The 13,643-nt window shown below is 49.8% G+C and overlaps 1 protein-coding gene across 1 annotated transcript; it reads left to right on the forward strand.

The window, feature by feature from the left end:
* The first annotated feature begins 1,334 nt into the window (after positions 1–1,334).
* Positions 1,335–7,458, forward strand: Tac3 (tachykinin precursor 3). Its single transcript, XM_051170596.1, has 7 exons — positions 1,335–1,492; positions 2,079–2,197; positions 3,885–3,990; positions 4,140–4,169; positions 4,940–4,993; positions 5,243–5,316; positions 7,229–7,458. The coding sequence occupies exons 2-6, from the start codon at positions 2,084–2,086 to the stop codon at positions 5,296–5,298; spliced, it is 360 nt and encodes a 119-aa protein (XP_051026553.1). The 5' UTR covers positions 1,335–1,492; positions 2,079–2,083; the 3' UTR covers positions 5,299–5,316; positions 7,229–7,458.
* Positions 7,459–13,643: the final 6,185 nt, after the last annotated feature.

Genomic DNA, 13,643 nt, shown 5'->3' on the forward strand with positions numbered 1-13,643 from the left:
ATAATAAGTGTTGGAAGAAGGAAGTGGGGGAGGTTGGGGTTGTCAGAGAAGGAGTCTATGATAAGTGGGGGGGGGGACACACTATAATTGCCTCACCCCAAGATGTGAAAGTGTTGACATTTCCAACTCTGTGGCCGTCTATGCCCCCTGGAAGAGTGAATGCTTTCCTCAAAGGTCAACAGGCCAATGAAGCAAAGAGAGTGAATGATTTAGGGTAAGAAGAGCTGGGCTGTGACTCTTCATTGATTATAGTATGCTGGAGTGAGTCACTGAACCTCCTCAGCCTCAGTTTCCCAATCAGAAAAATGGGTATATTTCTTATTTCTATCATGGAGGTGAGGGAAATCAAATGCCCACTACATATCATATCTAAGCTACTGGTGAGTATCCAAACCCTACAACTAGGTCCCAGCTGCCACTTTCCCAGAACATGGCTGGCCCTCTCTGAGCTCTAATTCTGAGCCTGCCTCTTTCTCCTCCCCTGGCTCTCTCTCCTGGGCCAAGAAGCCTAAAGAAAAGCCCTGTCATCTTTGTAGGATGTAAACAAGGGCCGGAAGGGTCAGAGAAGATGTCTGAGCTTTGAGGGGAGAGGGAGGCAATTTAGAGATGACATTGCGGAGTGGAGCAAGGTAAGGCAGGGGGAGCATAGCCATGCTGTTTGCTCCTTCTTTCAGACGGCAGCAGGAGGGGCAGGAAGGTAGAACTCCAGCGAAAGGCAACTGAGGCACCTCATTCAGTCAGGAAGGAGAAGGATGGGGAGGGGTGGGGGTGCATAGCACTGATGGGGAGGGGATAGGAGGGGGAAGGAGGAGTGGGGTCTCAGTCCAGCAGCCTCGCATCTCTCTTGGGATGAGCACCAGGAGACGAGAGCTTCCAACCAGAAGGAGCACTGAGGGAGCCAGCTTCACCCTGAGTCTTCAAGTGGGACTTTGGCCCCAGCTGTCTTGGTGGTGGTGGCGGCAGGGACAGAGAGCTCACTCACTTGGTTTGAGCTGCTCCAGGCTGGTAGTCAGGCTTGGAGGTTTAAAGAGAGAGGGGCTGCTGAGGTTCAAGAGATGCACCTAGAGAGCTAAACTTGGAATGCGATTTTGTGAGAAATCACATACATCGGCATTCCCATTCCGTGGAGCTCCTGCCTTGGGTGCCTTTGTAAAGTGGGCTGCTGGACAAGTCTAGCGAACTGCCTGGCCTGGTTTTGTGGTGTGTGTGTGTGTGTGTGTGTGTGTGTGTGTGTGTGTGTGTGTACATGCGCATGCCTGGGTATGTGACTGCAGCCTGCATTTTCTCCTCTACCAGCCTTCCTCCTCCCCTCCAGGCACCCTGGGATTGGTGACTTTCAGCCCCTCCCCTCGACTCCCCCAAACCCTCCCAGAACCTTTATCAGGGAGCTGGGACTGGCTCTTGCCACCATCCAGAGTCCTTGCTCTCCTGTTTCTCTCTCTGCAGCAGCACCTGCCAGCTCCCTGCTCCTGCCGTCCATCCAGCTCCACAGGTAGGCTCTGGGAAGACAGAATTAGGGGGCCTGAGGCTAGCACCAAAGATGAGGGTTGAGAGCCAGAAGGGGATGAAGGAGAGAGCAGCCTTTACCTGGCCAGCAGGGCACCAGGAAGGAGATCAGAAAGTGCCAGGGACGATGGGGGACTGTTGGTGATTGGCATCTAGGGCTGGAATCAGGACTGAGTCTTCAGAAAGTTTTTCTTCCTGCCTTGGTGTTATCTGGTTCTGTAAGACAGTATCAGCTCGGGGGGGTGGGGGGTGGTCTCTTCTCAAGCTAACTAAGGAAACAGACGAGTGTACCTCTTGTGACCCTGTCATCCTCCGGATCTAGAGGTCCCAGTACCATGCCATTGCTCATTGTTGGGGCAGATCCTGGGGAGATGTTTAGTGAGGGACTGGGGAAGCTGAGCCCAGATGATGTGCCCCCTTCTCAGAGGTGCACCCCACTCTCCTCAGATCACGGCTTGGGACTGGAGAGCTGGGGGCTAGAAAAAACGTGGTGGAGCCCAGCTGTTGGTCAGGAAGGCCTCCCGTGTTCCCACCAAGCTGTGTCTTTTCTCCCTCTCACCTTTGTCCTTCAGGCACCATGAGGAACGCCATGCTGTTCACAGTCGTCCTGGCCCTCAGCTTGGCTTGGAGCTTCGGGGCTGTGTGTGAGGGGTCACAGGAGCAGGGGGTGCCTGCTGGGAGGCACAGCAAGGTAAGATGTGCCCAGACAGAGTGCATATCTCAGGGAGATTTGCGAGTCTGTCTGTCTGATAGCTGGGCTGGTGGGATGGACATTTTGTCTCTAAATTTCTCTATGTCTCTGGTCCTCTCCTGTTTCCGTTGTCTCCAGGGTACCTCTCTGTGTCTTGGATAAGGTGTACCCTTAAAACTGTTGTTCAGCATCATATGGACTGAGCAGTTAGCATTTATGTGTTTAGAAATATACACATACGTGTATATTTACGTATAGCAAGCATGAATTTGATCAAGCAGAGCGGAGTCTGTGGGGTAGGCTCATGGAAGGAAAGGAAATGGGAGAAATAATATAATTACAGATGCATTTCAAACGTTTTTTTTTTTTTTTTAGATTAAGAAATATGTTGTTCAGTCATTTGGTGGCGACGTAGTGATTGACTGGTACTGTGCATAAGCAAGGGTGCGCAAGTTCTCAGCAGCGTGGCCCAGCTCTGCCTCTTGCTAGGGGAAAACTCTCCTCCTGGATAGAACCAGATGCAGGCAGAATTTCTCCCCCAGTGGCCGCCCCCACCCCGTCCCCGCGTGCTATTTCATCTATATCAGCTACACCTGTTTTTTTCAAGTTGCAGACCTTCCGCCCCCCCCCCACACCCTGCTTACTCACCTCCCATAGTCTCAGGTGTGCCTAAGGTCCTAAGCCCCCCCTTCCTCTCTTCTCCCTTGTCTTTTTCTAGCCTCTTCCTCTGCTTCGTCAGACTAGTGAAACAGAAATCAAAAAAACAAGCCAGGATGAGCCTGGATTTCCAAAGTTCCTCCAAGGAAAAAAGAATAGGACTTGTCAGGGTCGGTGTAGGGGGAGTGTGCATGGAGGAAGTCTTTTCAGGGCTGGCAGCGGTTACACTGTTACAAATGTTCTGACTATGATTACAGGTGGGACTTATTACACACTCAGTATTCCGAGTCTCACTGCCTCTCCAACTCCAGTCTGTTTAGCATCTCATTACTTGGGGTGGGCTGAGTATTTGAACAATTTGGAAAGAGTGGCTTCTGGGAAGCTGTGTGCTGGGCAGAAAGAGAGGAGAACACACACACACACACACACGCATGCACACACACATAGGTACACAAACACACACACACTCTCACACACACACATATGCACGCACCCGAGGGCAGCTGCACAGGTGGCAGCAGTGCTCAGGAAGTGTCAGGCACAGCAGGCTGAACCCTGTGTGGTCAGGGCGGTAAGACTATCTGGGTTCCTCAGAGGCAAGCCAGCTTCAGCGCCTTGGGCAACAAGAAAAGCCCTCTGCCTCTGTTGGTCAGCAAATAAGACCATCTCTCTCCCCAGCGTCCGTGAGGATGAGGAGTACCGCTTGGGGTACTTGTGCGTAGGGAGCCTGGCTGTACACAGGGCACAACTGAGATTCAGAGAAATACCCCCTAAAGCAATCAGCAGCAGCATTTCTCTGGGTGCTCGGCATGTACCCACAGACGCTGCTGTGTCTGAGATGCTACCCAAATAAATAAAATAAAGAAGTAAATCCTGAGGCTAATCCAGTGCTCATCACGAAGGGCACGGGGCTCTGGAGTCTGAGGTTCTGTTGGAAGGGCAGGAGAAAGGCCAATTCTGAGTGAGCAGGAAGGACGAGAGGACGTGGGTGGGGTGTGGACCTCAGCTCTCTGCTCTTCTCCCCTACAAGGACTCTGCTCTCTATCAGCTACCTCCGGTCCTGCTTCAGAGACTCTATGACAGCCGCCCAGTCTCCCTGGAAGGATTGCTGAAAGTCCTGAGCAAGGCTAGCATGGGTAAGAGGAAGCTCTGGAGGGGGAAGGGTCAAGGGTCAGGGTCCTGTGGGAGGGAGGGAGATGGGGGGTTGTCCTGGCTGTAGAGGAGGACAGTGACTTGAATTCCTCTGGAATTGTTTCTGTTTACACACATGTGCCTGCCTTCACAGGACTGAAGGAGACATCGCTGCCACAGAAACGTGAGTAGCTCCCCCCCCCCATCAGTGTTGACCACTTGCTGGGAAGTTCCACAGGCGTGGGTGGGGCCCACCAGCTGGTTTGGAAGGCCTCCTCTCAGCTGGTGCAGACAATATGCCAGCTGCAATTGCTTAGCCAGCCTTTCTGAGTGGGAGATGGCACGGGGAACAAGGAAAAAGCAGGTGTGAGGGGCATGGGAGACTGACCCTCCCTGGCTGGCTGGTCACTGGGAACTTAGAGGCCTTCCTGGTGGCAATGAAGATTCTAAGCCAGGCACCTGCTGTGGTAGATAGAAAATGGACGAAGTGTGTGTGTGTGTGTGTGTGTGTGTGTGTGTGTGTGTGTGTGTGTGTGGCAGGGGAGGGGGTCGAAAAGAGAAGGTGGGCAGAGAGCATATGCCCGCTAGCTGTGGTGTTCAGGCTCCATCCAACGAGACAAAGACACGACGACACAGTTCTAATTCCAGGACTCAGGAGATTAAGGAGGATGGAGAGTTTAAGGGTAGCCTGGGCTACATGGCAAGTTCCAGAGGGAAGCCTAGCCTACATAGTCCTGGTGGTGGTGGTGGGGTGCAGACAAGAATTGGAGATAGCTGGGTGTGGCAGCGCATGCCTTTAATCCTAGGACTAGGGAGACAGTGTGAGCCCCAGGACAGCCAGGGCTACACAGAGAAACCCTGTCTCGAAAAAGAAACAACTTGGAGTTAGGGAACCCATATTCCAGTTTCAGCAGTCTTGGCGTGTATGTTGACAACACTGGCCTTTTCTTTCAGGTGACATGCATGATTTCTTTGTGGGACTTATGGGCAAGAGGAACAGCCCGCCAGGTCAGTACACCCAGAGGGAGGCTCTGGGGACTACTAAGGGTATGTCAGAAGTGCCTTCCAAAGTCTGTGGCCCTTTCCTTCTCAGTCAGCTCAGAGGGACACTCAGGATCAGTCAAGCCCCTGAGCATGGGGTAGGACAGTCCTGCTTAGCTGAGAGAGGGACAGAGCCTGTGCCTCCTCCCTGGTCTCCCAGCTCATAGCCGACCCTTCACCGATCCCTCCTAACTATGCTGCTCGCTTTACCACCAGACACTCCCACTGATGTGGCTGAAGAGAATACTCCCAGCTTTGGCACCCTCAAATAGGCCCCCAGTACAGAAGAGGTAAGCACTATTGGCTGGTGGGGGCGGGGTAGGGTGGGGCGGGGAGAGGGAGCTGTCAGTCAGCTGTGGTTTTCATGCATGCTGCCAACGCATGCCTGGACCTTTGCCCTAAAAGTCAGGTACCTAGACAGTGTGCAGCACACAAGTGTCAAGTGCAGTGATGCTTAGAGATACTCATGCACACACACACGCACACGTGCACACACCCACACGAACACACACACGCGCACACACACGCATCCCTGCTGTCTCCTTTCATTCCTTTCTCCAGTATCACAGACGATGATGATTACTGATATCGTCAGCGGTAGCAAACAGGGAGAGGAGCCCTGTGGGGCTGCTCCACAGTCAGCTGGTGTTTTGGATGCAGTTTCTTGGTGAGAGCCTCTCTCATCCTCTGTGGGTCTGGTCCCCAGCTGAAGTGTTTGCTGAAGTGGGTTGAACTGTGCTGAGTGACAGCCTCAGGAGGCAGTCAGGTACGGCTGTGATTTAGGAAGAGATCCAAGGACACTAAAAGTCTATGCCAATAGCAGCAACCACATCTTAACTCCTCAGGGCAGCAGGCAGTGTCTCCTTGGCCAAGTGACGTAATGCTGTGCCTCAGTTTCCCCACCTGGACTATAAGGGTGGTGATAAAAAAAATCTCCCAGGGTTGTGGTTTTATAGAAAAAGCCTTTTTAATAGCTCCTGGCACACTGAGAGTCATCTCTGTTATGGCTCCTCTGGTCTAGGAGCTGGGTGTTGGGGAGGGTGGGTGGAGAATGTCCTTATGTGTCCCCTGGCTGGCTTTTATCTTGACTGCCGAAAGCCATCTAGGCCAGACCTCAGGACCGAGTGAGCTGAGAGATTCCTCACTTGTCCACCAGTGTGAACGCCCCTCAGGGAAGCCTAGTCAAAACACAGAAGCTTCTGCCTTGGCACTGTCTACCCACGCACACGCACGGCATCAGCAGCTCAATTGATGCCTTCCTTTTTTGCTGGTTTCTAAAGAGAAGGAGGCAAGGTGTGAGCAGGGATCTGGGAAGTCCCTCATCTCAGGGTGGCCCGTCTGAGAGCCAAGAAGCTGACTCCTGGTGCCACCTGCTCATGACTCCCTAGGACCAGGGCCTGGGTCTGGCCCCCCCATTTGCTGTTGTGTGAGGGGGCACAAAGGGCTGTACCAACTATAACTTGCTGATTACACGGCGCTTACTGAGTCATTTTGCTCTCATTAGATGGTTATTTCAGTCCTGCCGATGGCCAGATAATTATACGGGTCACTATATCTTGGTGGCATCCTCTCCTCCAGCGCTGTGCACTGGCCATAAAGATAATTACAGTGTCATTTTGCCATAGTATTTTATACAAACAGTAAAAAGCAAGTGCATTGTGGAAACCTACTTTTAATATGTGCTGGTGAATCCAAGCTCTTTGAGAGGGACTGAGACAGTAATTGTAACTGTCCTGGTCTCACCACTCATGGCGTTCTAAGCTTGTTAGGTGCCAGACAGATGGGGCATACAGTCCCCAGGGACTAGCACTTAAAGATGATTAGAGGAAGTGGAGCAACACGGGTGACTTTGTCATCTTACTTCATTCACGCGAAGCTTCCGACAAGGGAAACCATTCAGAGCCAGTCCGGGAAGACTGGTTTCATCAGGGGAGGACCAGTCGCTGTGCCGGCCTCGTGGGAGTGCTGGATGACATAGGCCAGTCACTTCACCTTTCTGCATGCACCCCACAGGCCATGGCTCTGTTTAGCACATTGTTGAAAGGGCAAGCACCTGCTGCCAGTGGTTCTCCAGCCCAAAGGCTGCTGGGGACAACTCAGAGTTAGGCTTTTCCTTCTGCAGAGGTGGCCATCCCTTGTTTCTGTAGAGGGTGGGACGGCAAGGATGTGACTTCTAAAGTTTTATTTATTTTTTGTCCTTAGCGCTCCATGTCTGGACCCCTGGACTGCATCCATGAGTCCCGGTGCATGCTTTCCTGTTGCCTTTGCTCTTTCCCTGCCTGGAAGACCCCTGCCAATGCCCTTGCCCACTTAGCATAGAGGCTGCATATGAAGAGCCTCAATCCCACGGGCACTAAGCATGGAGTATGCTTTCTGTAGTGTCCTGCACTGAAAATACAATGCCTCCTCTTCAACAATAAAAGGTTTTTACAAAGGAGTGATGTGATAATTGATGAGTGGTCTTTTCCCAATAAATACATATATACAAAAAAAAAAAAAAAAAAAAAAAAGATAGAGGGTGGTTTATCAGGTAAAAGAGCATGCCACACAGACCTGATGACTCAAGTTCAGTCCCCGGAATCTACCATGGAAGGAGATAATTGACTCTCAAAGATTTTTTTTCTTTTTCTTTTTTTTTTTTTTTTTTTTTTTGCTATCCTTCTTTCCTTCCTTCCAAGGTTTATTTATTATGTATACAGTATACAGTATTCAGCCTGCATGTGTGCCTGCACTCCAGAAGAGGGCACCAGATCTCATTATAGAAGATTGTGAGCCAATATGTGGTTGATGGGAATTGAACTCAGGACCTTTGGAAGAGCAGACAGTGCTCTTAACCTCTGAGCCATCTTGCCAGCCCTTCAAAGATTGTCTTTTGACCTCCACATGTATGCCACGGCATGAGCCACTTTTCTTACACACTTACACATTTTTCTTACACACTTAATAACACTAATCATTTTAGTAGACACACCTTTGTTTTGGATACATAGTAATGGTTTTAATAGAGCCCTAAGCAATTCTTTATACAATTAACATCATATTTGGTGATTAAAAGAGAAGATATACAAGCCAAGCGTGATGGCGCACACCTTTAATCCCATTAGGGCTAGAGGCAGGTGGATTTCTGAGTTTGAGGCCAGCCTGGTCTACAGAGTGAGTACGGGACAGCCAAGGCTACACAGAGAAATCCTGTGTGGAAAAACAAAACAAAACAAAACAGAACAGAACAGATATACACCAGTGTGGGGGCACATGCCTGCAACCCCAGCAGTCAAAGAGTACAGGCTGGAAGATCTTGAGTTCAAAGCCAGTCTTGGCCACAAAGGGAGACTGTTTCAAGAAAACAAAAACAACCCTCAACATTGGATGGTTGCTAACAGTCAAAAACCTTCATAAGGCCGGGCATGGTGGTGCACGCCTTTAATCCCAACACTCAGGAGGCAGAAGCAGGTGGATCGCTGTGAGTTCAAGCCCAGCCTGGTCTACAAATTGAGTCCAGGACGGCCAGGGATACACAGAGAAACGAAAAACAAAACAAAACAAAACAACCCAACACACACACCAAAAAACAAAACAAAACAAAAAAACCCTTCATAGCCAGTTTCAGATGAAGGGAAAACAGACATTCTGACTGGCTTGCCTATGTTTCTAGGCAGGGCATGGGAAAATTCAGTTAGCAACTCCCGCACTTCATATTTAGGGGCCTGTGTAAAGACTTCTCTCTCTCTCTCTCTCTCTCTCTCTCTCTCTCTCTCTCTCTCTCTCTCTCTCTCTCTCTCTCCAAATGTTATCGTGGGTTCCGACAGACCCTGAGGATGATGGTAGCCATTGCTGGGTGGCTGTTTCCTCCGGTTCCACCAGAGTATTACCATCTCCAATCAGAGCAGCCATGATCACCTTTCTGAGGCTGGCTTACAAACATTCCCATGTGAAGGAGGCGGAAGGCTAAGGAACTGTGGCAGGGCACTTCCTGTGGCACTTCCCGTGGCTCTTCCTTGTGTGGCTTTCGTGAATGCTGCCTGTTGGGGTAATGTTCCTGTGGACTGTGTAGCATTTACCCTTGTTCATTCAAACGCTGATTTCTCTAACCCCACTATCTGGTTTCAATTCTGGACATTGCATTGTGATGTTTATTCTAAGTATCTCCTGTCTCAAGTTTGTGTAAGCATGTCACCATTTGTTCTCTGTGTTGTCAATAAAAGCCACCTAGCCAATACTGAGCAATACAGAGACTAGGGTGGGACATCCTGGTCCAGTGAGGGGAGGGGAAAGATCAGGAAGGACATGATGGATGCACATGGAGAAGTCCAGAAGGCTTCAGAAGGAATGAGCTGGACCTAGAATATTAGTAAAATGCAAGTATAAAGTGGGAAATCAGAGTGGGAGGAAGCTATACTAGTTTGGAGGTTTAATGGAGTAATTATTGCACAGCATTGTGCTAAAGGCAAATTAAATAGCTCCTAGTCTCTCTGTGTGGTTATTTGGGTACAAAGCTCGTTAAGGAGTAACTTCTGATTAAAATAATAAATCAATATTAAATGTTAATAATCACTCAACAATTTCCCATGCCTATATAGCTATACATGTAACCTGCTCCTGGATGTAACCTCAAACTCCAAAGTCAATTGTTCACCAAGCTGAGCTTGGAAACAGGGATCTCTTTGGACTGCTGTCGCCTTCTCAATCTGGGACCAATAAAAATAGACCCCTATTCCCGCAAAACAAAACCCACAGCACCCACACATGGGTTTTGTGGTATGGCAGGGTTATGGACAAGCAGACACGGCTTGATCCAGTTGTGATGGGGGTTAGAAGGGGAGATTATTACAGAGCCCAGAGAGGCAGACACATCCATGTCTCTCAGATTCTTCTTCTGTAGTGTACCAGGCCTTTCAACAGTGGTGTAGTAGACCCCAGATTGTGGCCTGACATGTCAGGGGCCTGCGTGTCTTTTATCAATCTGATGTGATAATGATCACAGCCCCTCTGAACCCCAAGGGGGCTCTGTACCCTAATAAAACATCATGGAAATGCTCCAAGCTCCCAGTCTTGGTAGGTGGTTGTGAGCTGAAGAAACGCACAGCCTTCCCAAGGCACCGCCAGGACCGGGCTTCTGAGAAGATGCTGTTTCCTGCAGTTCTTCCTCCTCAGGCAAAGTTCTAGTTTCCAACTGGGGTCTCCTTTTGACTGATAGCCTCACAGTGCAGGCGGGGAAGAGTGAAAAAGTGCCCATTCACAGCCAGGTCAAAAAGTAACCGCATTCAGTGGTGTTGAGGACTCCAGGTGAGAGTGAGGGACACCAAGGGCTTCTGCGACAACCTATCCACCAACCTCAAGGAAAGGGAAAAGATGGGAGGCCATTGGGGAGGGTCCTTAAGAGTTCTGATGGATGTAGCTCTTCAGTTGTTGGCTTCTGAGGGTGTGGGAAAGGGCTGGCCATGCTCCAATGGGGCATGTTGTAATTGGTGTACTGTTTTTGGGTGTGTGGGGGGCACAAAGGTGGGAGGGTGGGCCTGGGAGGAACAAGAGGGAAATGGATGGGGTGCATTATATGAAATTCTCAAGTAATCAATAAAAATATTATGTTGGAAGAGAAGTGACTGCACTCCAGATTCTAGAGCCATTCCCTGGAAGTCATCTATCTGACCTTTTATTTTTATTTTATTTATTTTGGTTTTTCGAGATAGGGTTTCTCTGTGTAGCCTTGGCTGTCCTAGACTCACTTTGTAGACCAGGCTGGCCTTGAACTCACAGCAATCCACCTGCCTCTGCCTCCCAGAGTGCTGGGATTAAAGGCATGCGCCACCATGCCCAGCCCTATCTGACCTTTTAAACTGAGCTGTCTGCAGGGTATTTTGAGACACTTCTGCAGGCTCTGTGGAATTTCTTAGGGATGTGAAAGCCCCAGGAGTCAGTTCTGCTCAAATCTGGAGTCTGGCATGTATGCTGAGCTGTGACAGTCGGCTGCCAAGCAGAACATTAACGCAGAGAGGTTGCTCTCTGGTGGGGCTGACAAACATTACAGTGCCAGGGATCTCAGGGGAAAGCATCTCTTTCCCTCCCTCCTCTCTTCTCTTCTTCCCTCCCACTCCCTCCCTCCCTCCCCCATCTTTCTTTTCTCATTGTGTAACCCAGTCCAGGCTAGCCTTGAATTCACTATGTAGCCCAGGCTGGTCTTCTGAATTCTGTGTTAATAGCCATTTGATACTGCACCCATCTTCTCAAATTCCTATTTACTGTACTTAGAGCACCGAGCCCCTCCTTCCTGGTATAAGGAGGCTGAAGTCTAGAGAGACCTAATCCCTCTAGTAAATTCCCAGCCCTTTCTTCCCACTCAGCTTTGTGCACCTGTATCATTGTAACTGTGTGCTAATTAACTTTAACAAGACTAGGTAGTAAATAGCATACACTTTTTTTTTTCTTTTTGTCTATTTGTTTTTTTCACAGTTTCTCTGTGTAGCCTTGGCTGCCCTGAACTCACTTTGTAGACCAGGCTGGCCTGGAACTCACAGTGATCAGCCTGGCTCTGCGCTGGGATTAAAGGCGTGCGCCACCCCACCTGGCTAATAGTATACACTTTGCCCTACATCTTGCAAGTGGCTGGTTAGCTGGTGAAGTTGACTGGGCTCCATACTCCAAAGATGTATTTAGATAAATTGTCTAATATTTATGCCAAAAAAGACACAGAAGGCATAAACTGAGGCAAAAACTTGCTAATTCAGGGAGGTAACTTTATTTTCTGAACTATATACAAAATATCTATTTACAAGCCTGATTCTACAACTAAACTGCTGGCTCTTTAGAAATCTTTTTATCTGTGACATTCTACTGAGCTAGTCTACCTTTCTCTTGAGTGCCCCCCCAAACCCAAGAGGGTACTGTTAGCTCTCTTAACTAGAATACTGTTTTGCCTGTGTCCTGCCAGCTGCCTCTCTGTTGGTCCTGCAAGCCCAAAGAGAAAATCCCTATCTCTAAAACGGAGCTCCTTCCAGGAGGGATCTTCCAAGATAAAAGGGAACTCAAAGGTCTGGTTGCTATCTGGTTGCTATCACAGAAGTCTCTAGCTCCTCTTCTATAGCCTCGACAGGCTGAACCATGTCACCTTGGGGTGATGGGGGGTGCTCCAAACCAAGTCATCTTTAAGGTGGGGTAGCTTCAGGGTACCCAGCTGATTTTGCCTCCAGTCCCAGAGCCAAGACCATAAGACCTCTCCCAAGCAACTCTTTAGAACAGGCAGGAACTTCCATTCTTTAGGGTTCTTGTCTGCGGAGGCTTCCAGAAGCGCACCCAAGCTGCATCTCTTCAGGACACACCTAACTGCCTCTGCCCTCTAGCTCAGCTTTTATATTTTGCTAACAATTATGTTTTCTATGTATCATAGTCAAATATCCCGGAACAGACTAAGGCAGCAGGTGAGGGAGGTTGGACAGATCTTGTGAGTCCTATGAGTCACCGTGCTGCCTTGCTCAGCTACGGTTGCAGGCGTTGGACCTGTCACTGGACTATAGCATCCACCATCAAGTGACTCTTCCACTGCGAGCCCAGTGAGATTCCCAGCCCCAAACTATAAGAACAGGGTGCACGGCTGTTGCGTCAACTTCTGTGGGAGACAAATGTCTGTTTGCTCCAGATAAGCCACCAATGGCAGACTAAAGAAATAACTCCATTCAGGTCTAGCCTGGTGAACCAATGGGCTTGATTAGGCTGACTGACAGAGGTACGAGTTAAGAGGTAACTTACAGGAGCAGGACTGAGGGGTCAAGTCACCGAAAAAATTAGTTCAGTGCTAATGAACCCTTGGGGAGGTGGGTGTCCTCCACCCAGCAACCATTAACTGCCCATGCTGGCTAGGTACCTGTCACAAGCTTGAGTCCCCTGAGAGCACCTCAACTGAGGAAATGCCTCCACTAGACCAGGCTATATGGCTAAGCGTGTAGGGCTTTTCCTTCTATGTGGGAGGGGCCAGCCTATTGTGGGTGGTACCACACCCAAGGCAACAGGGCCCAGAGCAGGAGAGGCCAGTAAGCAGCACCCTCCATGGCCTCTGCTTCAGTCTCTGCCTCCAGATTCCCGCCCCGGCTTCCTTCCATGACAGACCAATAAACTGTAAGCCAAAGAAACTCTTCCCTCTTCAAGTTGCTTTTGGTCGTGGTGGCGCATTTTATCACAGCCAATATGCACCGTAACAAAGACACTGCCTATTTCATCCTGGGATGAGACCGCATGAGAGCCCCCTCCAGCCCCACCCCATGACAGCAATTAATGGGTCCCAGCTTATGCAGATCTAGTCAGTCACAGCTACTGAAGAACTCAAGAGGGCAACTGCCTTGTGGTGCCCTAAGAATGGTTATTTACAACACCCCCCTTCCCCACCCCCCATCCTTGTATCCTTCCCTGCCCCTTCTGTGACATTCTGTAAAACCTAAGATTCCCCAACTGGCCAATTAAAGCAAGCTGTATTTTGGGGTACACCCAAGACTGGCCACTTGGCCAACAGTCAGCTAGCAGCCCCTGCTGGCCTCCTACAGACCCTCTTATGGGAGAGATAAGGTGTTCAGAGGAGCAGAGGGTTGGCACTTATCCACCATTAGAAGAACACAGCGAGAAGGGAAGAAAC

The sequence above is a fragment of the Acomys russatus genome, chromosome 28 (assembly GCF_903995435.1).
Source record: "Acomys russatus chromosome 28, mAcoRus1.1, whole genome shotgun sequence".
Classification (NCBI taxonomy): Eukaryota; Metazoa; Chordata; class Mammalia; order Rodentia; family Muridae; genus Acomys; species Acomys russatus.